Source organism: Carcharhinus amblyrhynchos, chromosome 14 (assembly GCF_965287045.1).
Source record: "Carcharhinus amblyrhynchos chromosome 14, sCarAmb.v2.hapA, whole genome shotgun sequence".
Lineage (NCBI taxonomy): Eukaryota > Metazoa > Chordata > Chondrichthyes > Carcharhiniformes > Carcharhinidae > Carcharhinus > Carcharhinus amblyrhynchos.
Window position 1 is genome coordinate 4,651,043 of NC_137337.1, and position 23,268 is coordinate 4,674,310.

At 39.7% G+C, this 23,268-nt stretch overlaps 1 protein-coding gene across 2 annotated transcripts in view; it reads left to right on the forward strand.

Annotated features, from left to right (window-relative positions):
• dicer1 (dicer 1, ribonuclease type III) overlaps positions 1-23,268 on the forward strand; it is a 120,565-nt gene that overhangs the window by 78,199 nt on the left and 19,098 nt on the right. For both annotated transcript variants that reach the window (XM_080202187.1, XM_080202188.1), the window contains exons 20-24: positions 733-915; positions 3,851-3,956; positions 6,578-6,753; positions 11,760-12,552; positions 22,658-22,813. In XM_080202187.1, coding sequence (XP_080058313.1) covers positions 733-915; positions 3,851-3,956; positions 6,578-6,753; positions 11,760-12,552; positions 22,658-22,813 — 1,414 coding nt within the window. The remainder of the gene's footprint in view (positions 1-732; positions 916-3,850; positions 3,957-6,577; positions 6,754-11,759; positions 12,553-22,657; positions 22,814-23,268) is intronic.

A 23,268-nucleotide genomic window follows, 5' to 3' on the forward strand; every position in this document is an offset into this window, starting at 1 on the left:
CCTTGCTTATCAACTAGTCACCATGACCTCTAAAAAATTAAAGTTTACAAATGATCATTTGGTAGAAAGCATTACTGAACAGAAGCACGTTGTCAAAATCTTTCGTCTTTCGTTAGCACAATTTGCAAGAATGCAGGTGTAAAACGAATTACAATTTGTACTTTGTGAGGGGAGACTTAATAAGATTAATAACCTTACAATGTGAATAATTAACACGTGCATCTCCTTGCCGCTAAACTTCAATACGTGCCCTCTCCCAACCCCTGCCCACTCTTCAATTCTCAGAAATGTATTTGCACACTTCAGATTTGTTTCCTTCAGTCCTTTCTTCACAGGTAATTTTTGTTGCTCGATTATTGATTGCTATACCTCCAGCTTCTCTGGCCCTAAACTGATAAATTTCCCCCTCAATTTCTTTACCTCTCTGCCTCTACCTTTCTTTCATTCTTTAAAATATTCCTTAAAATCTACCTCTCTGACCAAACTTTTGGTCAACTGTCCCAATTTCAGATGTGGCTTGGGGTCATTTTTTGTTTTATAATGCTGCCATGAAGCTCCTTATAATAAACAACTCACTATGCTGAGGATGCTATTTTTAAATCAAAGTTGGTGCACAAAGTGCAACTTTAACATGTTTTTCTAAACACTGCTGGTCTGGTCAATTTCAGACTTGACTAATAACTCTCTGTTCAGAAAACTTGATGCTGTTTAAATTGTGTTGTTTGTGCATAGGTATCGCAACTTTGATCAGCCTCATCGCTTCTACGTGGCTGATGTGTACACTGATCTCACGCCTCTCAGCAAATTCCCTTCCCCTGAGTATGAAACGTTTGCAGAATATTATAAAACCAAGTATAACCTTGATTTGACCAACTTGAACCAACCTTTGCTGGATGTGGACCACACATCGTCCAGGTAAGAATTTTATATTTGTACTGTTATCTAGCTTTTTTCTAAAAATGTCAGACAGCTCTGTAAATATGCTCATATAAAGCGTCTAAAGAGCCCTCTGGAGCCACCCAGTGGTGGCAAAATGGCAAGCTTAGTTTGATATTTTAAAGACTTACTTTGTCCTGAAGCTTCAGGCTCATCCTGGAGGATGAGTCCTTGGATTCTGGCAGCGTTTTGGTACTTCCCTCACCCCAGTAGTCACCTGTGCATATGCCTAAACCGTAGTCTGTCTTCAGTGTCCACGTCAGGAACATGATTTTTAGCTGACTTTTTCTTCTTGTTTCTTCCTGGTCTCAGGGATGCTAAGGCCCTGTCGGTAACCACTGCCATCCTAATGTACCCCCATATCACCATAGCTTCTCTCGCACATTCATCCCAACCATTTCAGAATCATAGTACAAAACAGAAAGAAGCAATTTGGCCCAGTAAATCTGCATCAGCTCTTTGAAAGAGCAATTTGGCTACTCTCTCACTTCCACTCGTTCTTCATGTCCCTGCAAACTTTTCTCCCAAGTATTTATCTAGTCCACCTTTGGGAGTGCCAGAAGTCAGTTGGGGGCTCCTCCTGAGCTGAACCACTTAAGAAAACATAATACCAAAGGAGGCCAATCAGCCCTTTGAGGCTGTGCTCTTTGAAAAAGCTGTTCAATTAATCACACTCCCCTGTTCTTTCCTCACAATCTTGCAAATTTCTTTCCAATTATTTATCCAACTTTCATTTGAAAGTTATGAATGTGCTTCCACCAAACTGTCAGGCAGTGCATTCCTGATCCCCGTGGCAAAGAGTATTATGTTCTCATTCTTTTGCTACACTGAATTCCAGTAGTTCACTGTGTAGCTAGAGGGAGCTGATTAGCAGCAACTGCCAAATGGCTTTTTGAGTCTCTGAATAGCTCATTACAAAGGATAAGCTTGGGAGTGGGCTATTTACCCATTTGCATTGTTGGCAGCGTAGCAAAAGTTCACGAGATAAGTTATGCTAAGATGAGAAGCTGAATAAACTGGGCCCAATTTATTCAGCTTTTCATCTTAGCGTAACCCTCTCATCTCATGAACCTTTGCTATACTGCCTCCAATGCAAATTGGGCCCATGTTCTCTGAAATTTAGAAGAATGAGAGGTGATCTCATTGAAACTGACAAAATTCTGATGAGAATCTGAGAAACTTCAGGCTGATGCCAAGTCATCCTGACTTGAAACATTTGCTCTGAGCTCTCTCCACAGATGCTGTCAGACCTGCTGAGATTTTCCAGCATATTCTGTTTTTGTTTCAGATTCCAAATCAATAGTAATTTGCTTTTATCTTAAGATTTGGAGTGCCAGGGCACTGTGGTTAGCGCTGCTGTCTCAGCGTGAGGGATCTGGGTTCAATTCCTACAGTGCAGAAGGAGACATTCGATCCGAGTCTGCACCGACTACAATCCCACCCAGGCCTTATTCCTGTAACTGCAAATATTCACCCTGCTAATCCCTCTGACACTAGGGTCAATTTAGCATGACCAATCAACCTAACCTGCATATCTTGGGACTGTGGGAGGAAATCAGAGCACCCGAAGGACCTCGGGTCACTGTCTGCATGGAGTTTACTTGTTCTCAATGTCCGCATGAGTTTCCTCCTCACAGTCCAAAGATATGAAGGTTAAGTTGATTGGTCATGCTCAATTGCCCCTCACTGTCAGGGGGATTAGCAGGGTAAATGCATGGGGTTACGGGGTTAGGGCCTGGCTGGGATAGTTGTCAGTGCAGGCTTAATGGGCAGAATAGCCTCCTTTTGCACTGTTGGGATTCTATGATACTATTCTGATTACGCCTTTTGGCTAGACACAGTGATTGTTTCAGATAAGTGGAGTATCTACCACATATGGGCACAATCTCTGGGTAAGGGTTTGATCATTTGGGACTGAGATGAAAAATATCTTTACTTGAGAGTTGTGAATCTTTGGAATTCTCAGGGGATATGGGTGGCACAGTGGTTAGCACTGCTGCCTCTCAGCACCAGGAACCTGGGTTCAATTCCGGCCTCAGGTCACTCTGTGTGGAGTTTGTACGTTCTCATCACGTGTGTGTGGGTTTCCTTTGGGTGCTCTGATTTCCTCCCACAGTCCCAAGATGTGCAGGTTAGGTTGATTCGTCATGCTAAATTGACCCTAGTGTCAGAGGGATTAGCAGGGTGAATATTTGCAGTTACAGGAATAAGGCCTGGGTGGGATTGTAGTCGGTGCAGACTCGGATCGAATGTCTCCTTCTGCACTGTAGAGTTTCTATGATATGGGGAGTAGGTGGGAAAGTGGAGTCGAAGGTTGAGATCAACCATGATGGGAGTGGTGAAACTGGGGCGACAGGCTGAATGGTGCGCAACTATTGTATTGCAGACAGAAATTTTACAATAAGAGTGCATCTTGGCTTTTTTTTATTTTAAATGTATGGGTGAGATTGAATATCATACTCAGCTGTGGGAATGATTGCGTCGTCTTTCTGTCTCTCCCCTGGAGTGTCCCAAGCCTCAGTTATGGTGATATTTATTACATCACATTGCTGAACAGGATATATTGCTCTAATGAAGGGTCATCCAGAATGAAAACATTGGCTTTATTCTCTCTTCACTGATGCTGTCAGACCTGCTGAGTTTCTCTAGCATTTCTGTTTTTGTTTCAGATTCCAGCATCTGCAGTATTTTGCCTTTGTAACCATTGTTCCCTGTTCAGATGTTACACAAATGGTTCAACTCCCTATCAAAATATTTTGTGAATTTGGTTGTGTGGTTGTCATTGGACAAAATGGCCAAAGTTTATGAAGATAGAAAAAAATTTTAAGTTTTCCAAATTTCAACCTCCTAAAATGAAATTGCAATATTTCTGACCTGTTAGTTTATAACGGACTTCTTGTCTCCCTTTTCTCAGACTGAATCTTTTAACTCCTCGACACTTGAATCAGAAAGGAAAGGCACTTCCTTTAAGTAGCGCAGAGAAGCGCAAGGCCAAATGGGAGAGTCTGCAAAACAAACAGGTATGTAGGTAACTGAAACCATTGTTCAAGGGCATGGCTACAAATTGGATCAGGTTCTACCAGTGAACTAGGTGAGGGTGCTATCGAGCTACATTTGTAGGGTGGCTCAATGGGCTTTCTATTCTGACAGTCAGTATAGCATTGAGTGTTGAAACTTGATCTGGCTGGATGATTTTATCGTTACTGATGGTGGGCATGGCAGTGGCCCATGGAAATGGCCAGACCTTTCTGTATGAATGTGCACATACATGAGACTCAGTGTGCCAAAGCCCACCCACAAAGCACATCAACTGAGTACCAGTACCCAAGGCATTGTGAAAGTCTATGAACTGGACTGTCTGCTGCGTAAATATGGATGTGGTGTGCAGTATTGCCTGGATTGGGAGAGGGCTTGAGGAATTCACCTTTGAATCAGATAATGCCTGTCTTTAATGGGAAGCCATTCAAACAAAATCCTAGAACATGATTGTTTGTTGCAGACATGTTACACAACCTGATATATTCTGGGAATGCTTTATCACATTCAGAAGCTGGGATAAACATCAATGCAAAGATTGATACTGGGCGATAAGAAAAATGGTTAATGATGATGTGTAATGCTTTTAGATTGCTTTAGTAAACATTGGCACAGATGAAATAAGCCCCTTTCAGACATGTAGACTTCTATTAGGCCTATGAAGATGCTTATTTAGGAATTTAGAATTGAACTCAACCTTTCATATTAAAACATCTAATATAGCTAACGACCTGATTGATCTAGGCTGAGTGGAATATTAATACTGACTGCACTCTAGGTAAGCAATTGAACTTTAAGAACATATGCCAAGTTTGCTAAACAGTAGCATTTCTTGATATTTTTTCCCATTAGAGATCAATTTATTGCAGTGTGACTGCTTGTCCTCATAATTTGGACTTTTGATTAGCGCATTGTGTTTTCATCAATCAGGACACTGAGTATAGAAGTTGGGAAGTTATATTGCAGTTGTACAGGATGTTGGTGAGGCCGCGTCTGGAGTATTGTGTTCAGTTTTGGTTGCCTTGCTTTGGAAAGATGTTACTAAACTGGAGAATGCAGAAGACATTTACAAGGATGTTGTCAGGAGTCAAGGGACTGAGTTATAGGGAGAGATTGGACAGGTTAGGACTTTTTGGAGCATAGGAAACTGAGGGGTGATCCTGTAGAGGTTATATGATCATGAGAAGCATGGATAGAGTGAAAGCGCACAGTGTTTTTCCTTGGGTTGTGGAATCAAGAACTACAGGTTTAAGTTAAGAGGGGAAAGAATTAATGGGAACCTGAGGAGCAACTTATTTATATAGAGGGTGGTACGTGTGTGGAATGAGCTGCTGGAGGAAGTGATTGAGGCAGGGACATGGACAACATTTAAAAGGTATTGGGACAAATACATGGATAGGCAAGTTTTAAAGGAACATGGGCCAAATGCAGACAAGTGGGGTTAGCAAAGATGGGTCTTTTGGTTGGCATGGACCAGTTTGGACCGAAGGGCCTGTCTCCATGCTGTAGATTCTATGATTCTTAAAAACTGGCTTTAAGTCAATGCAAATTCTTTCTAAAAAGCAAGATGTTTCTTGCTGCAAAATGATCATTTGAAATTCTGGAACATAAGAAAGATTTCCATGTTTCACAGGTTTCCATGCAGTGAATGACCTGTTGATCTATTTTTGGTAGTGGCAGAGAAAACTATTCATTAAATAGTGCTCATAAAAGGATTGTCAGCACTAATGGCTAACAGTACATCAGTGCCTCTATTGTTACAGTGGAATCTGATTAGATTGTGCTCATGTCCTCGCAAAGGATTTGAACAGAAGCAAGGCTGCTGCCATGTGACCCAAATTGCCAAATGTGTTTTACAGCAACGTGTATTTCATTCATTTACCTCTATTTGTGCCATTATATCATCTATTTTGTTGCAGATGCTTTGTGAATTTAAATAAAGGTACTTCAATTTCATTTTTTAACTTCTTTCCCCAGCAATGATCTTACTTGCTAATGTGGACTTTTTGGTGAAACTCACTGTTTTTCTCCGTCCTGTTCTGCTTATCTTTACCCACGTCAATATACTGTTCTGCTACTTTGACTTTTCTCTTTGGATTTCTAAGCCTCTCTTCATCAGATTGCTTAAGCCTCCCCTTACTGAAAGAGTCATCCCCTCCTCTTGATGGTAGTACAGGTGTGCCAACTTTTGGGTAAAATGTTGAAACAAGCTCTTTTAGGTGGATGTAAAAGATTCGTAACACTATTTGAAAGAGTCTGCGGCCATAAATGCAACACATAATAGAGAAGTGTTCTTTTACCAACACAGCCATCGGTCACCTGAACAGATAATTCAGCAAAGAGATTGATACGGCACGGGAGGGTTCTTGGTTACCCCAAAAAATGAAAAGGTGCAAACGAGTATAAAAGTGTTGTTTTACGATGATGTTGTGCATTTTCATTAATACATCTAGAAATTGAAATCAAAGCAGAAAGTGCTGAATAAAATGTTTCGAAGGACTGAGAATTTTTTCCACATTGCTGCTTTATGATATATTTGCTGTTGTAGTTCCAATGGAGATTAAATTTGCAGTTTTTTTAAACTCTGTTCTATTTCTCTCAAAAGATTCTTGTCCCAGAACTCTGTGCTATTCATCCAATCCCAGCTTCCTTGTGGAGAAAGGCAGTCTGCCTTCCCAGTATTTTGTATCGACTGCACTGTCTGTTAACGGCAGAGGAGTTGAGAGCCCAAACAGCAAAGGAAGCGGGTGTGGGAATTGAGGCTCTTCCTTCAAACTTCAGGTGGGTATATTTGTTTGTTATGAAAAAAGAAAGCTTTGCATTTGTGCAGCGCGTTTTATAATTTCAGGATGTTCTTAAGCATTTTACAACCATTGAAGTACATTTGAAGTGAAGTCACTGTTGTAATTAGGAACTACAGCAGTCAGTTTTATACAGTAAGGTCACCAGATTATAAGAAATATGAGCAGGACATTTGATCCATCAAGCCTGCTTCACTATTCAATGCAATCATGGCTGATCTTGGACTGCAACTCTGTTTTCTCGTCTGCTTCCAATGTCCCTTAGAACCGACACACCAAAAATCAGTCTCTCCCAAACTTAAATGTATTCAAAGACGCTGCATCCATAAAATGCAGCAAGAGAATAATGACTAAATGATGTGTATTAGTGATGTTGATAGTACAACTTGAAAATAATGCCATGGGACTTTTTTCTCCCGAGCTGAGGGAGCTGATGGGATATCTTGGTTTAATCTCTTATCTCAAAGACAGCACCTCTGAATGTGAAGTGGTCATCAAACCACACAAAATTATGAAGTGACTTAACTGGATTGATATTGCCCCTGGCTGAAGAATCCTAAACATGGAGTCACAATATCAGAATAAAGGGTCTGCTGTTTAGGACTGAGATGAGAAGAAATTTCACCGGGGGTTGTGTATCTTTGGAATTACAGACCTAAGGGCTATCAATGCCTTGTCATTGAAAATATTCAGGACAAGATTGATAGCTCTTTGAATATTAAAGGATATAGCATCATAGAGGTTTACAGCATGGAAACAGGCTCTTCAGCCCAACTTGTCCATTCAGCCCTTTTTTGTAAAACCCCTAAGTTAATCCCAATTGCCCGATTTAGCCCATGTCCTTCCATACCCATCATACCCATGTAATTAAATGCTTTTTAAAAGATAAAATTGTACCCGCCTCTACTACTATCTCTGGCAGCTTGTTCCAGACATGCTCCATTCTCTGTGTGAAAAAGCTGCCCCTCTGGATACTTTTGTATCTCTCTCCTCTCACCTTAAACCTATGCCCTCTAGTTTTAGACTCCCCTACCTTTGGGAAAAGATATGGAATATCTGCCTTGCCTATGCCCCTCATTATTTTATAGACCTCTAAAAGGTCACCCCTGAGCCTCCTATGCTCCAGAGAAAAAAATTCCAGTCTATTCAGCCTCTCCTTATAACTCAATCCATCAAGTCCTGGTAGCATCTTAGTAAATCTTTTCTGCACTCTTTCTAGTTTAATAATATCCTTTCTATAATAGGGTGACCAGAATTGCACACAATATTTCGAGTGTGGCCTTACCAATGTCTTGTACAACTTCAAGATGTCCCAACTCTTGCATTCAATGTTCTGATGAAACCAAGCATGCTGAATGCCTTCTTCACCACTTTGCCCACCTGTGACTCCAGTTTCCAGAAGCTATGAACATGTACCCCTCGATCTCTTTGTCCCGTCGCTCTCCCCAGCGCCCTACCATTAACTGAGTAAGTCCTGCCCTGGTTCAGTCTATCAAAATGCATCACCTCGCATTTGTCTAAATTAAACTCCATCTGCCATTCGTCAGCCCACTGGCCCAATTGATCAAGATCCTGCTGCATTTGGAGATAACCTTCCCACTGTCCACCAAGCCACCAATCTTGGTGTCATCTGCAAAGTTATTAACCATGACCCCTATATTCTCATCCAAATCATTAATATAAATGACAAGTAACAGTCGGCCCAGCACTGATCCCTGAGGCACATTGCTAGTCACAGGATATGATGATGGGACAGGAGATGGAGTTGCAGTAGAAGATGATGATCTTATTGAATGGCAGTTGTGGATTTAATAAATTTGTCACCAGTAAAGGACAGCCAGTATGCCCTCTTTGGCCAGGGAATTGAACATGGGTGATCTGGATGAGGACTCGAGGAATAATTAGTATTTATTTTAAAACCGCGAACCTAGAGTAAGACTAAAAACACAACATAATGTCTTTAAATTTCTGTACTCTGTAAATTTACCCATCAGTTTCTAAGCGAAATGCAATGTTGAATGTATAAATGTATCTTCAAGATCAGCAGAGAGCTTCATTTCGAAGTTCCTGAAACAACGAGCCTGCTCTTTTGAAAACCTATGAATCTTAGCTTACAGAATTTGGAAGTATCAGATCACATCATAGTAAGTGTGTTTGCACCAAGATCACTACAGTTGACATAAGAGAAGAAGTTCAAATCAGGAATGCTGGTAACAGTCCAGAGTAAACACCAGCAACGCAACAGTTTTTATAGTGATTATTGTATTATACAAAATAGCAACTCTCATGGGAAGGAATGTACAGAGCTCTAATCTAATAGAAAGGGTTCAGACTTCCTAAAACCATGAAGTCAAATATTAAGTTGTTTATAACGTCATCTGAACTCTAAGATTTGATTGCAACCTTGAACTTCGTCCTTGAGTGTCTGATTGTATAATGTTCAAGATATGCTTTTTAAGTTAAAAATGTTAACTTCTGTTGGGCAAGTTTGTCTCATTTGAATGAGTTTTCATCCTTGTGACCTTGTATGCAGTTTTTTGAGAATTAACTTGCATCGAACTTCAGGGAGGGTCTATACATAGCACATGTACAACTTGGCTTGAGGCTTGTTAACATTATGTCATCTAGCCATCACAGCCTGAAGATTATATTACAACGAAATCCCTACTACTTGTACAAATGTTTGCTCACTTAAGTGATTGGTTAGATTGAAGCATGCCTGAAGGCTTCAGCAATCGTTGCACCAGTCAGCTAAAAGCTGGGTTCACTGAACTTGTTGGGAGTACTGCAACTATTGTGAAGAGTTCTTCATCAAGTAATGCAAGGGAGAAACAGTGTTTTGGCTGTATGAATGTGCACTGTATAATCAGTGATGTCTAAAGTGCAGTTTGAAAGCCTGACAATATGATACTTTGCAAGATAGCTCCTACTATGGGTTGCCTTGAATTTTGTAAACTTACAATGCATTATTGTTTCATTGCTCAATAAATCCTATATCAGAAGAGCACAATCTGTTAGTGTCGACAACTTGTGAGGGATGAAAATTTTTGGGTATAAAGCTTTAAACTTTATACATGGTCTCGGAGGTTCTGTGACATACATTGATTGGCAGACAAAGATGGGGTACCCCTGTGTGACTAGTTTTGTAAAGTGGGCAGATCTGTTTCAGTTCATGAGCTGAGTTGGACTGGCTGATCCTCTTTGTTTAATGAATTTATTGTTGTTACTAAAGTACCTTCATGAAAAACACAAAGCTGTGTAGAATCCTTTGCTTTTTATCCTGTACGTATTTCTGGGAATGGGAATCTTGAAATTAACCTGTGGCTACATTAACTTTTAATCATTTGATGAAATTACATGCCAGATAAAACAGCAAAACTATTCTCTAAAAGATGTATGTAATGTATACATTTATATATAAAAATCAACAATTTGGATGAGAGAATAAATTGTAATATTTCCAAGTTTGCTGATGGCACAGAACTAAGTAATTTATGATTGGGGAGGAAGAGGCTTTGAGGCAATTTAGACAAGTTGAGTGGGCAAATACATGGCAGACACAATATAATGTGAATAAGTGTGAAGTTATTTATTTCACTCGTAAAAACAGAATGGCAGAGTATTATTTAATAGTGATTGAATGGGTATTGTTGATAATAGGAAGGGACTTGGATGTACATGCAGGTGCAGCAAGCAGTTAAGATGACAAATGGTATGTTGGCTCTCAGTGAGCAAGGATGTTTTGCTACTTGGGCCTCGGTGAGACCATACCTGGAACGCTGTGTGCAGTTTTGGTCTCCTTCAGAAAGGATGTATTTGCCATAGCGGAGTGCAGCAAAGCTTCACCAGATTGACTCCCAGGTTGGCTGGATTGTTGTATGAGGAGATATTGGGTAGACTAGGCCTATAATCACTGTAATGTAGAAGAATGAGAGGGGATCTCATTAAAGCATTTAGAAATCTGACAAGGCTGGACAGACAGGATGCAGGGATATGGTTTCCTTTGGCTGCTGTATCTAGAACAGAGTCACAGTCTCAGGTTAAGGGATAGGCCATTTCGGACAAAGATGAGAAGAAATTTCTTCATTTAGATGGTGAATCTTTGGCATTCATTACCACAGAAGGCTGTAGAGGCCAAGACACCGTGTATTTAAGATTTCTAGATCGAAAAGGCATCAAGGGGAATATGGAAGGTGTGGGGTGTGGTGTTCAGATGCAGGATCATCATTATCATATTGAATGGTGGAGTAGGCTTAAACGGCCATATGGCCTACTTCTATTTTCTAAATTTCTAAAGATATTACAACATTTGCTGTGTTGTGGTGCAGTCTCTAATTTGGAAACTCTATCTGACTTGGTGACTTGTCATACTAGCAAGTGACACAATCCTGTTCGATCATAAGTTATGGAGTTGAGTAAACAGAAATTAGTTTGTTGATACGCAGTGTGTACTGACTGTCAGACCAAGAGATTTGTTCAGGACAACAAGGTTGAAAAGGATCAAAGAGAAAATGAAGCTGAAGTCAGATAGCATCAAACTTTAGATCATAAAAGTCTGTTGATTCTAGGAGAAAGACAAAATCTTTGTGTTCCTGCAATAGAATGAGAGAGTAGAAGTCAGTATGATTTTTGTTTTCAGTGCAGGAGTGGGAGGAAGTGACATCACAGTTATACTGGCCTAGCAACCCAGAAGTCATGAGTTGAATTTCTACCGTGGTGAAATGGGGAAATAAATATGTAATTACTTGGAAGTGATAAAATCTCAACTGTTTCACTAAAGTGCTTCACATCCCTAACGAGTCTGCTCAAATCCTGATATATGTGGTTGACTCTTAATGTTGACTGAAAGACCTCAAGTTGAAAAGCTTGATAGGGTTCTGAATTTCTCTTATGGCGAAATTGAGTTTATTTCTAAATACCTATGTGGATTTTTTTTCTGCAAAATTTATTGACTTTTATTTTGTAAACCTGTGATCTCTGTATTAGGTATCCCAACCTTGACTTTGGGTGGAAAAAGTCCATAGACAGCAAAGCTTACATCTTGACAACCAGCTCCAGTACAGATGAAAATGATAGTTACTGTATGCACAGCACAACTGTAGTCCCTGACGATGCTGCAAATCGAGGTGCTATCAATGAAAGCTCCTTCATGGAGAATCTTCAGCAGTCTATGAACAACAAAACATCCACCAAGAGTCTGTCACCCAAAAAGCTCTTCAGTGCTGACAAAGTCACCAAGAGCACAATACTAGTAAATGGCATAGTTTGTACCGAAAACCTAACCAATGGAAATGCTGAACTGCTAAATAAAGGTTGCATTCGCCATCAAAATAAAATTAATTCCTACAGGCACGACTTACTTGTACAACCAGCTACCTCAGTTCCCATGCGTAATACACACCACAGTGAGAACCAGCCCAAGCCCCAAGTTGAATGTAATCTACAAAGTAATAACCTAGACGGAATTACTAATAAATCTACCTCAGATTGTTGCTCAAAAGAGGCAGTTTCCTGCAATTCCTCAGAGCCTCTGGCAATTCCGCAATGGATTTTGGATTCGGGCGACTGCCCCCCTGGCGTTTATACAACCGAAACCCTCGGCCCTAACCCTGGTCTGATTCTCCAAGCTTTGACCTTGTCAAATGCCAGCGATGGGTTCAATCTGGAGCGTCTGGAGATGCTTGGCGATTCATTCCTGAAACACGCTATCACAACGTATCTGTTTTGTACGTATCCAGATGCCCATGAAGGGCGGCTGTCTTACATGAGGAGTAAGAAGGTGAGTTTCAAATCTGCTACTTAAAGAGCACATGGGTTGAAAAGTGAATTGTGTCTTTCGATTTTTATTTATTCCTCTTCCCCCCCCCCTTATTCAGGAATATTCAGGATGGTTTAAATGTGAGTGCAATGTCACAAACAGATAGCCTTTGGCAATGCAAGGTAAAACTCAGTATCAGGGCACTTCCAATCACTAGTTTGCTTGAAGCTCTTTATTTCTCACATTCAACACTATCAAAAAAAATCAACCATTGCTGCAGCCCACTCTTCAATCCTTTATCAAGTAGTAACACATTAAAAGGTTGAAATATTTGTAATAAATCACTTTTCTGATGTAGCTTCTGATATCCTCTCAACCTTTCAGTTTGCTACTCCTTTCTAAGTTTGTAGGTTTCTATTGAAACCTCAAATATATGGAATTTGAACAGTTGACACGTTATAAACAAAGTTGCTATTTAACCGTTTTCATTTCTCACAGTTCTATCCCCATTGCTATGTCCTGTATTATCCTAATTAAGTGGGCATTCACTCAGTGAGCCAAGGTGGTGAGTTTTGCTGGGCTGCTTCTCATAGAGGACATTGCAGGCAAACCAAATCATGGCTTTGCACACTGTGAACATTATGGACTAGAAATCAAAGGCTTTCATTCAGGCTCAGGAACCCTTTTTGTTGATGATTTTTGTTTGGCATGGGACAGAAATGTTTTTTTAAACTTGCAATCTCTGTTTAGTTTTATTTTAATATGGTTATTAACACTTTAGGGCCCATTCATCATCAAGTGATATCCTGGAATTTCTCCAACAATAATATTTACTTGTCAGTTTCACCAGAATGAGTTCCTCTTAAGTTAAAGGCTAGAAGCTGAGCTATGGAAGAGATGATTTGAAAAAAAAATTCTGAGGTGACCCTTCAGCATGAGCTTTGAACTAGAACCAGCAAATTCACATTGCTGCTGTAAATGATGCACTGTTGGTTTACTTGGAGCTTTGTCCTTAAATTGTTCTAAGCAACCTAGATGCCATCGTAAGCTTAACACTCTTCTACCATGTTAAGGATTTGTGGGAGGAACATCTTCAGCGTAACATTTGGAAGGTTGTGAACAAAGTAAAATTGGGCCACTTAACCCCAGTGAAAACTGAATAAGGTGCCCATAGCATAAAACTGACAGTTCATTCCACAAAGCCACAAGGTGTCTGGTTAAAGATAACTAGAAACATTGCAATTGATCAATTATAAGGCATTTTAATGAACGTCATTGTTGGAACAGAGCCGGCAGAGCTTTTCTTGTATTTTGCTACTCTGCAACTAGCTTGATAACTCTCTTATTCCTGGCCTAGCTGCTGTGCACTGCTGGAATGAGAAAAGTGTGATAGCCCTCACTTATTAGATGAATCAATGACACCACTCTTAAAAGCTTGAAGATTGAGCTTCCAGCCCTTCACTCAAACAAATATTGAAGTCCAACTAAAGTGCCTAATTTTTAAGACTTATTTTAAATTAAAGCAGGTTATCGGCCTTTTAAGAAATAAATAGTCTGTTGAAATGACAGGTACTGTTTAATTGTCACAAGCAAGAATCTGGGCGTGTGAAATTAGATGTCAGGTTTCAACATTGCCTGTCATCGTCTTCCTGCAAAAAAGCCTTTTTGCACTCATGCAAACATTGCCAAGGACAATTAACCCTGTCCGTCGTCTTAAATTGATAGACCCCAATAGAAAAGGAGATGGAGAGGATAAAAAAGGCTTTTGATGCATATTGAGCCACACGACAGGAAAATGTAAGGAAATCAGATTTGGAGAAGGCTGGAAAAATCCCATCTGTTCTAAACTGTCAAAAAAAATCAAATGTCATAACAGTAATTATTATTTTATATGTGAAACACAATATTTTTAAAAGTCTCAGCACTTGTATTTTTCATTTGAGTTACTGGATGATTACAGAGTCTGCCCTCATCAATCCTGGAGAGTCTTCTAGGTGTCACCATAATGACAGATTGTTAGAAGCATATTTATACATTATACTGTAATACACTGGAATAATGTTACGAAGCCCATGTTCTGACAGAATAATTTCAGATTGGAGAGAATATTGCAGTGTTAATTATTTCAGAGTGTGGTGCGTAAAGAATAAAATGGATGATTTAGCAGGAAATGTGTTCTAAATTATATTGTTGTAATTGCAGCTGTTTCCTTAATAAATCAATTTTAAAGAAAATAGAGAGGGGGGCACCTGGAAAACATTACCAGTTTCTGTCTAAATAGCCACCTCTGGCTTTAAATGTGGTAGATATGTGCTGCTGGTTAATTGATGCACTGTACAAAATTGATGCAGTGACAAGAATTCAAAGTCAAATGAACAGGCAAAAAGCTGCAAATGTACCTCGGATCCATCAAGTTCTGAAGGAAAAGGACAGGTCAATGTTTCAGGTTACAAGTGGATCTGTAGCATAATCCAACGTTTTCTCATTTAATTTACAGCATTTGCATTTTTTTATTATGAATAAATATTGATTGTGGCTCTTAAGGTAAGGAATCTGAACATAATTTGCCGGTCCCCCAGGCATCAATAAAAAATATTTCTCAGTAAACTATAGGTCTCAAATCCATTGTGGTTTGTTTCATGCTGTGTGTTTGTGGGACTTCATTTTTAAGCTCTGGCCATTGATGCTGCTTGACTCAGTAGTTGTTTCAAACGTTTTCTGCTTTTATATATTTTTGGGAGTTGGAGAACAAGTAGCTTGAAGTAATGGATGCTAGTTCTCCAAGAACTATGTAACTGGGGGGAAAGGCTTATCCGCTGGCCATGCTCTCAACTATTTAAGTCTCAAGCTTTAAATTCTCCCCAGAAGCAAACAGCCCCCACCTTCTACCCACCTCCTCCTTTAAAATTTAATAATTCAAGAGATGGTTTACCACTCATATTATCCTCTCTGTTCAGTGCTGCATGATTGTGAGAAGCGCCTTGTACATTTTTCTGTGTTAAATGTGCTCTATAAATGGAAGTCGTTAAAGAGAAATCACAAGTGTATTCTCTATAATCCCCCATTTTATATTATCCCTTTGAGACATGAGATGACAAAGACTTTTACCTTTTTAGCATGATGTGTGCTGCTTGATAATCCACACGACATTATATAAACTTTCAGATACTTTTCTGCTTTTTCATTACAGCATTATTTGAATCCCTTTAATGAGACCTTGTGAAATTTCTACTTTATCATTAAATCTATCTCTTTCTTAAATTGCCTATGTCACTAAAATAGCTTAGCTTTAAATCCCCAAAGGTATAACATCAGCAGAAATTGGATTTGATTTGAATATCCTCCTTGTTTAAATATGTCTGAATTTTCATCTCTTTGTCACTGTCTTTTACACACCACCTTTCCCCCTGTTGTGATAGTGTTAGGGACCGATAGCATTTAAAGAAGAAATCCAAACCAGTAATTAACCAAACAATGTCGCAATATTTAATGTTTTTAACAAAAACGATCTTTAAGCACTATTGCTTAACACTAAAGCTTATTAAAAAAAAACCTATGCTATGAACTCTGACTCTCAACTGCCCTTTCAAATGGCCGAGCAAGTCACTGTCAAGGGAAGTGGGAATGGGCAACAAATGCTGACCTTACTGGTGATACTCATGAAAGAATGTGTACTTTCTTAAGTATTCTCATCTTATAAGTCTCGAAGGTTTTTTCGCTTTGGGATCAACCCAAAAGGTATGCTGCGGCGTTCCACAATCTGCTTAGAATTCTGCTTCATTTAGCAGCTATTCCTCAGAGTTAAGATTCCATTGGAGCCCTTCCATTCGTTTTTTGTGATGCAGCTCTGCACCTTCCTTTTACTGACCTCTGGGTCGCTAGCAGATATTCAACTGCCTTTCTACAGCTTTTCGAGTTAACTATTGACTGCATTCTACCATAAGGCTTTGCAAGGACCTCTCTTTTAGTTTTAAGCTAGGCAGATCTTGCTGCTGTTTTTCCCTCAAGAAATCCAAACTAAGATATTCCATGCAGTGAGCAACAAAGTTTGTATTTTCCCTACTTGAAATGCAGGCCCAACTGAAAATCACTTCCTTAATCTCATGAGATACAGTCTTTATCAAAGCAAAGCTTGCTTATTTTCAAACTGAACTGCTTGCTTCTGTCAGCAAACATGCACGCAAGTTAAACAAAGACTTCACCCAAATCACTAACCCTATGGCAGGCTGACACACACAATCTGTGCAAAGATAGAAAGGCAAATCAGTTACTTTTGAATTTAGAAGTTTTCCTTAATTTTGGAAACAATGTTGTTGTATATTTAAGTGGTTGCAGATTGCTTCAATAATTGATCACATGATTTGATGTTGATGTCATTAGGGTGTTTGCGATCCCTACTGTTTGTACAGGCCAGAACTCCTAGAATAGGAATGTTGTTAGTTTGAATCTACATGTGCAAATTACATTTTTTCTTTTTGTTAAAACACATAACCTCTAACATAGTCAGGACGTTACAGAAAGAAAATTGTGATGAGGCAGGATTTTGTTTCATTGAGAACTCTGAGGAAAGAAAAAGATTTTATAAAACATTGAGGGTCTTCACACTTTGAATATTAGAAGGCTGGGGAGAAGCAACAACAAGGTTAAAGATTGAGCCAGTGCAGGAAGACAAGTAAGGAAAAGTTTTAAAGGAGGGCTTTTTTCCAATCGGAGATGGGTGAAATTCCAGGCAGTATTTGGCTTATCTGAAAGAATTGATCCTTTACCGTACATCTGGGACCATTTGAAAAAAATGCAAAAAGTCAATGGCCTCCAGGGTGAAAAGTACAGTACTGGGAAAACAGTGAATAAAATGTATACTGAGGAGTCTTGAATCGCTCGTGCCTGCAAGAGAAATGACAGACCAGGAAGGATCCAGGGCTCTTTCCAATTAAGAAAATGAATGATGCAATTCCTAGGCAGTATTTCAGTATTTTGTACAAGCGAATAAAATTGCAAACAATTGCTCATAAGTTTTTCTCAGTGCAGCTTACTAACCAGTGATTATTCCTCATACTCTGCGTAGAAGAACATGAAGGATACCCTGATATAGTCTAGACAAAGGAATTAGCAAATGGTTATTTTTGGTAGCTGGGTCTGGATGCTTAGATTGAAGAAAAAGTGGGACGATGTCAATCCTAAGAAATATGTTGCCTCCTTTGCACCTTCACCCTTGGAGAATGGCTTAAAATTCTGTAGCAAAGATTGCGTGTAGATTTTTCTGCTGCATTTGAGGGTTCCATGTTCTTGGTCATAAGCAGCAAGAAGTTATCACGAGGTCTGCTACAACTGAACAAACCATTGAAAAACTTGACAAAACTTTTGCAAGATTTGGTAAACCAGAACAGATTATTAGTGATAATGGTTTACCTTCCAGGAGTTTGAGGATTACCTCAAAAGTACATAGCGTACAGCATATAAAAGCCACATCTTATCCACCAACCAATGGATTCACTGAAAGATTTGTACAATCCTTAAAAACATTCTTTTTAAAGCTTCAAGAGTGCAAGGTTTGTATTCGCATCGTGAATAGCTTTTTAGCATCTTATAAGAAACGCTGCTCATGCGACTACCCTCAGTTCACCTGCATTACTATTCTTAAAGAGAAAGTTAAGAACTATGTTTAACTTGTTATTACCTCCACAAACTTCAGAAAGCATCAACAACAATCTCAAGTTGCTAGACGAGAAATGAGAGTCACGCAATGCTGCTTTCAACAAGGAGATTGTGTGTGAGTTTAACTACAATTAACTCCAAGCTTGTTTGAATTGCATTTCTTTTGGGGTTTTATTCATTTATCAGTTTCATTCATTTATTTCCCACACTTTCTTAGGTTACAATTTTGTGGTCACTTTTTACGATGTTACACACCAGTCTGTAACTTGCCTGCAAAATGCATTGTTGCAAATCAGAGTCCATTTAATCCTGCTTGTGCTTGAAGCTGTAAAAAGAGTCCAAATTCACCAGGGATTTTTGCAATATTGTCTGGATGCTCCAGCTTGTGTTCCAAATAATTTAAACATATGTTTTGGAAGCAGAGCTCTGTACATATATGTAAGCTTCTGCACACCCTTGTGTTCTGCAACAATTCGTAGGCAGAGGAAAGGAATTATTCCAAAGATTCTGTTCCTTTGAGGATTTGAAAATCCAGTCTGTAATGAATTGGTTACTGATCTTTTTTGTGCAGTTTCTCACTTGAATTGTGGAAAATCACTAAACTAGCTCAATATAATTCTGTGTTTATGTTTCCCATATTACCTGGTATAATTCCTATTAGACTGGTGTTTTGCCGTTCTATTTGTCTACAGCCTGATTTGACCGTGCAGACTCTGTGATCCTTTCTTTGCTTTTGCACCAATGTCCTGCAGGAAGCTTATAGATTTCTTTAGTTTAAAGATTATGCTAGTGTATTTAGATGCCTTTCTTCTCTGATGCTGCTTCATCTCACAGAACTTTACAGATTTTTTTCTACACTCGAGCATGCACATTGCCCATTGACGCCATAATTAGTGGACTTACTACACAAAGGAGATCAGTCACCACCAAGCAGATTCAGAACAGACCCAATTTTCAAATTCCAATTAGTGCTCACATGCATTATGACAGCACCCACTTCAGTTATTCCTGTCTGACTGCCTGGCTGACAGCAAATCTGGATGAGCAACAGCTTCTTTAAATCAACAGCAACATTAGGAGAGGTGATGGCCTCCTGGTATTAATGCTAGACTATTAATCCAGAAACTCAGCTAATGTTCTGGGGACCAGGTTCGAATCCCGCCATGGTAGATGGTGAAATTTGAATTCAATAAAAAATATCTGGAATTAAGAATCTACTGATGACCATGAAGCCATTGTCAATTGTCAAAAATACCCTTCTGCTTCCATAATGTCCTACTTGGTCTGGCCTACCTGTGACTCCAGAGCCACAGCAATGGCTCTTTTGCCCACGTCTTTACCAAGGTTGTAAAGAGCTCAGGAACTCTGACTCTGAAGGAACCTAAACTGAGCATCCGTGAACAGATTATTGCTGAGTAAATGCCGCTTGATAGCGCTGTTGTTTAATCCTTCCATCACTTTACTGATGATTGAGAGTAGACTGGGCAGTAATTGGCTGAGTTGGATTTGTTCTGTTCCTTTTGCACAGGATGTACCTGGGCAATTTTCCCATTGCTGAGTGGATGCCAGTGTTGCAACTGTACTGGGACAGTTTGGCTAGGGGTGCAGCAAGTTCTGGAGCATGTCTTCAGTCCTATTGTTGGAATATTGTCAGGGCCCCTAGCCTTTGCAGTATTGAGTGCCTTTAGCCATTTCTTGGTAGCATTGGCTGCAGACTGACATCTATGATGCTGGGACCTCAATGTATTGGATGCTGATAGGCAGCTAAAATCCATTAGCAGCCAATGTAGGGTCAAACCGGCCTGTGATTGGACAAATGAAATGTCATCAGTTGCCAGATACATTTTGAATATGTTTTTGTCCGGGAATAGGAGCAGAAAGGTAAGTTTGATAGAAGTGGACTGGGTTTGAAGTAGTGGTAATCTGGATGGATTCGGCGGGGGTGGCGTGAGAGGACAGGCTTCAGGCCTTCCTGGTCTGGACAGTATCCTACACCAGCATGTGTGTACACACAGACACACACACACACCTGTGTGACCCCCTCTCACCCTGTGAATTTTTATAGCTTTTTTAACTTAATTTGTTGCTAAGACTTTGCTGTACTCTTGTTAAGCAATTATTTATTTTCTTAAAACATTTTATTTTTAAATTCAAGCTGTTTTAACCAAATTTATCATTTCAAAATTTACTCATTGGCTCCAAGTCAGAAAAATGTGCAAATGTGGCACCCCAAGCAAAAAGGGTTGGTCAAACCTGTGTGTACTCAGCAGTGTCGATGGTGTGATGTTGCTGCATTTTGTAATCTTTGAGTTGACTTTCAGAAGAGCATACTAGGCACTACCAAGACTGGGAAAACAGTGAATAAAATGTATACTGAGGAGTCTTGAATCGTTTGTGCCTGCAAGAGAAATGACAGACCAGGAAGGATCCAGGGCTCTTTCCAATTAAGAAAATGAATGATGCAATTCCTAGGCAGTATTTCAGTATTTTGTACAAGCGAATAAAATTGCAAACAATTGCTCATAAGTTTTTCTCAGTGCAGCTTACTAACCAGTGATCATTCCTCATAACTCTGCGTAGAAGAGGTTTCTTCCTCTGCAATTTCATCTATTGGTGCTCTAGTTAACCTTTCATACCGCAGAAGTATTTATCCATATCTTGACCCCCTCTTGATTAATTTGATTTCTTTTTGTCTTCTTTAAAATTCCATCCTTTCCAGTTTGCAACTCATCTAAGTCTCCTATCCATGCAATCCCTCATCTTTGCCTTTCCTCTTTCTGTCCCAATTTTCATTGATCCCCATTCAGAAACGTATTTACTTCTATATCCTGGTGCTGATCCATGACTTTGCCCCTCTGTACCTCCAGCCATCTTCAGCTTTCTGTTCCAGCACATGTTCTTTGCTCTTTCACATCCTTCATGTTGACCACCACCACACCCTCCCCCAGTAACTCCACATCCTTTGTGTTTTGGAAAGGACTACTTTGATGATCATAATGTTTATGAAACGCTGACAGACTGATTTGTCTTTGATAATGGGTATTTGAGGTGTGATCAAAGATCTCCTGTAGATAAATATACACTTATGACAAGGACTACAGGGGAGCAGTTAAACACTAACTGTCCTCCAGAGTCACCAGTTGGGTCTTTTGAAGTCACTCAGATTGTCTAACCTGAGGAAAATATAAGTAAGCGCACTCATCACTTCACAGATATTTTTAGTCTTTTTTTGGGTCAGTCTGTTCGTTGCAAATGTCCAGCAGCCTAATCACATACAAATAAAATGATTAATCAATGCATCATTAGTGAAATCTAGTTCTAAAGAATGAGACGGGTACCCAAATGCCCACACAGATGGTGGCGATACAGAAGTCTGATCATCTCCTTATATAACTTGAGTGCTGGTGCCATTGAACTGTGAGCAGCATTATGACCTGTAAATTACTTTAAAGGCCAAATATTCTGCTTAATCTTTCCCAATGCAGTACTGCTTGGACATTGAGAAGGATCTGTATTACTTCAAAGTGCATTTTCCAGTGAACTCTGACTTTTGTTTTGCATTTGCCTAAAACTGGCATACTGAAACAACGTTAAGTAATGGAAAACATGTACAAAGCATGATTTTCAGCAGATTACTGGAAAATTACCGTAAGAGTTTATTTTTGAGCGCCGTGAGCAATTTAACTGTCTCAATTGTTGTTGTATAACAGACATCTTCAGGACGAGCAGTTGGAAGGAATCAGTTCCCATTGTTTGAAGGCTGACATTGGAGGGTAGTTAATGTAACCCCACTGTTTCAAAAAGGGAGAGAAAACGGAATTATAGACCAGTCAGCCTGACTTTGATGGCGGAGAAAATTCTAGAGTCTATTATCAAAGATTTTATATTAGAGCACTTGGTAAACAGTGGTAAAGTCGGACAGAGTCAGTATGGCTTTACAAAAGGGAAATCATACTTGACAAATCTACTGGAATTCTTCAAGGATGTAATTAGTAAAGTTGATGAGGGGCAGCCAGTGGATGTGGTTAATTTGGACTTTTGGAAGGCTTTAACTACATTAAAGGCCAAATAGTATGCTTAATCTTTCTGAGGAAGAATGCTCTTGCTCTAGAGGGAGTGCAGAGAAGGTTTACCAGATTGATTCCTGGAATGGCAGGACTGAGGCATGAGGAGAGAATGAGTTGGTTAGGATTACATTTGCTGGAGTTCAGAAGAATGAGTTCAGAATCTCATAAAAACCTATAAGTGTCTGACAGGGTAGATGCAGGAAGGATATTCCCAATGGTCCAAAACAAGGGGCCATAGTCGTAAGAATATAATGTAAACCCTTTAGGACCAAATGGCCCATTCTTGCTCCCACTTTCTATGTTTCTGTGAGTATTTCAGTTTTTACTGAAGATATTTACTTTGTAATCTTTGCCCCAGACATTGGCTACCACTTATAACCTGTCCACTTATTTCATTCATTCAGGTCAGCAACTGTAATCTCTATCGTCTTGGAAAGAAGAAGGGACTCCCCAGTCGAATGGTGGTCTCAATATTTGACCCACCAGTGAATTGGCTCCCTCCTGGCTACGTGGTAAATCAGGACAGATGCATTATGGACAAGAGCGAGTTGAAAGACATGGTAGGTGGAAAGTAGGGGAGATGGGTAAAGCTCCTTTACAAATGAAAGGGAGAACTCTGGATTAATAGAGCCTCCAAGTTCCTTCTTATAAAATAATATTTTCCATACCAACTTTCTAAACCTGGTTAAAATTGCTGCACCTGTGCCTGAGTTCACAGTGGACAATAAGCATTCCATTGATATGCAACATGTTAGCAGTGTCTTCATCTGGAAGTTTCAGAGCTATTGAGATAGTGTCTTCAGACTCCATGGGTATTGAATCATAGAATCTCTGCAGTGTAGAAGGAGGCCATTCGACCCATCAAGTCTGCACAGACCACAATCCTTCCCAGGCCCTTTCCCTGTAACCCCATGCATTTACCCTTGCTGGTCCCCCTGACACTAAGGGCAATTTAGCATGGCTAATCCACTTAACCCGCACATCTTTGGACCATAAGAGGAAACTGGAGCACCTG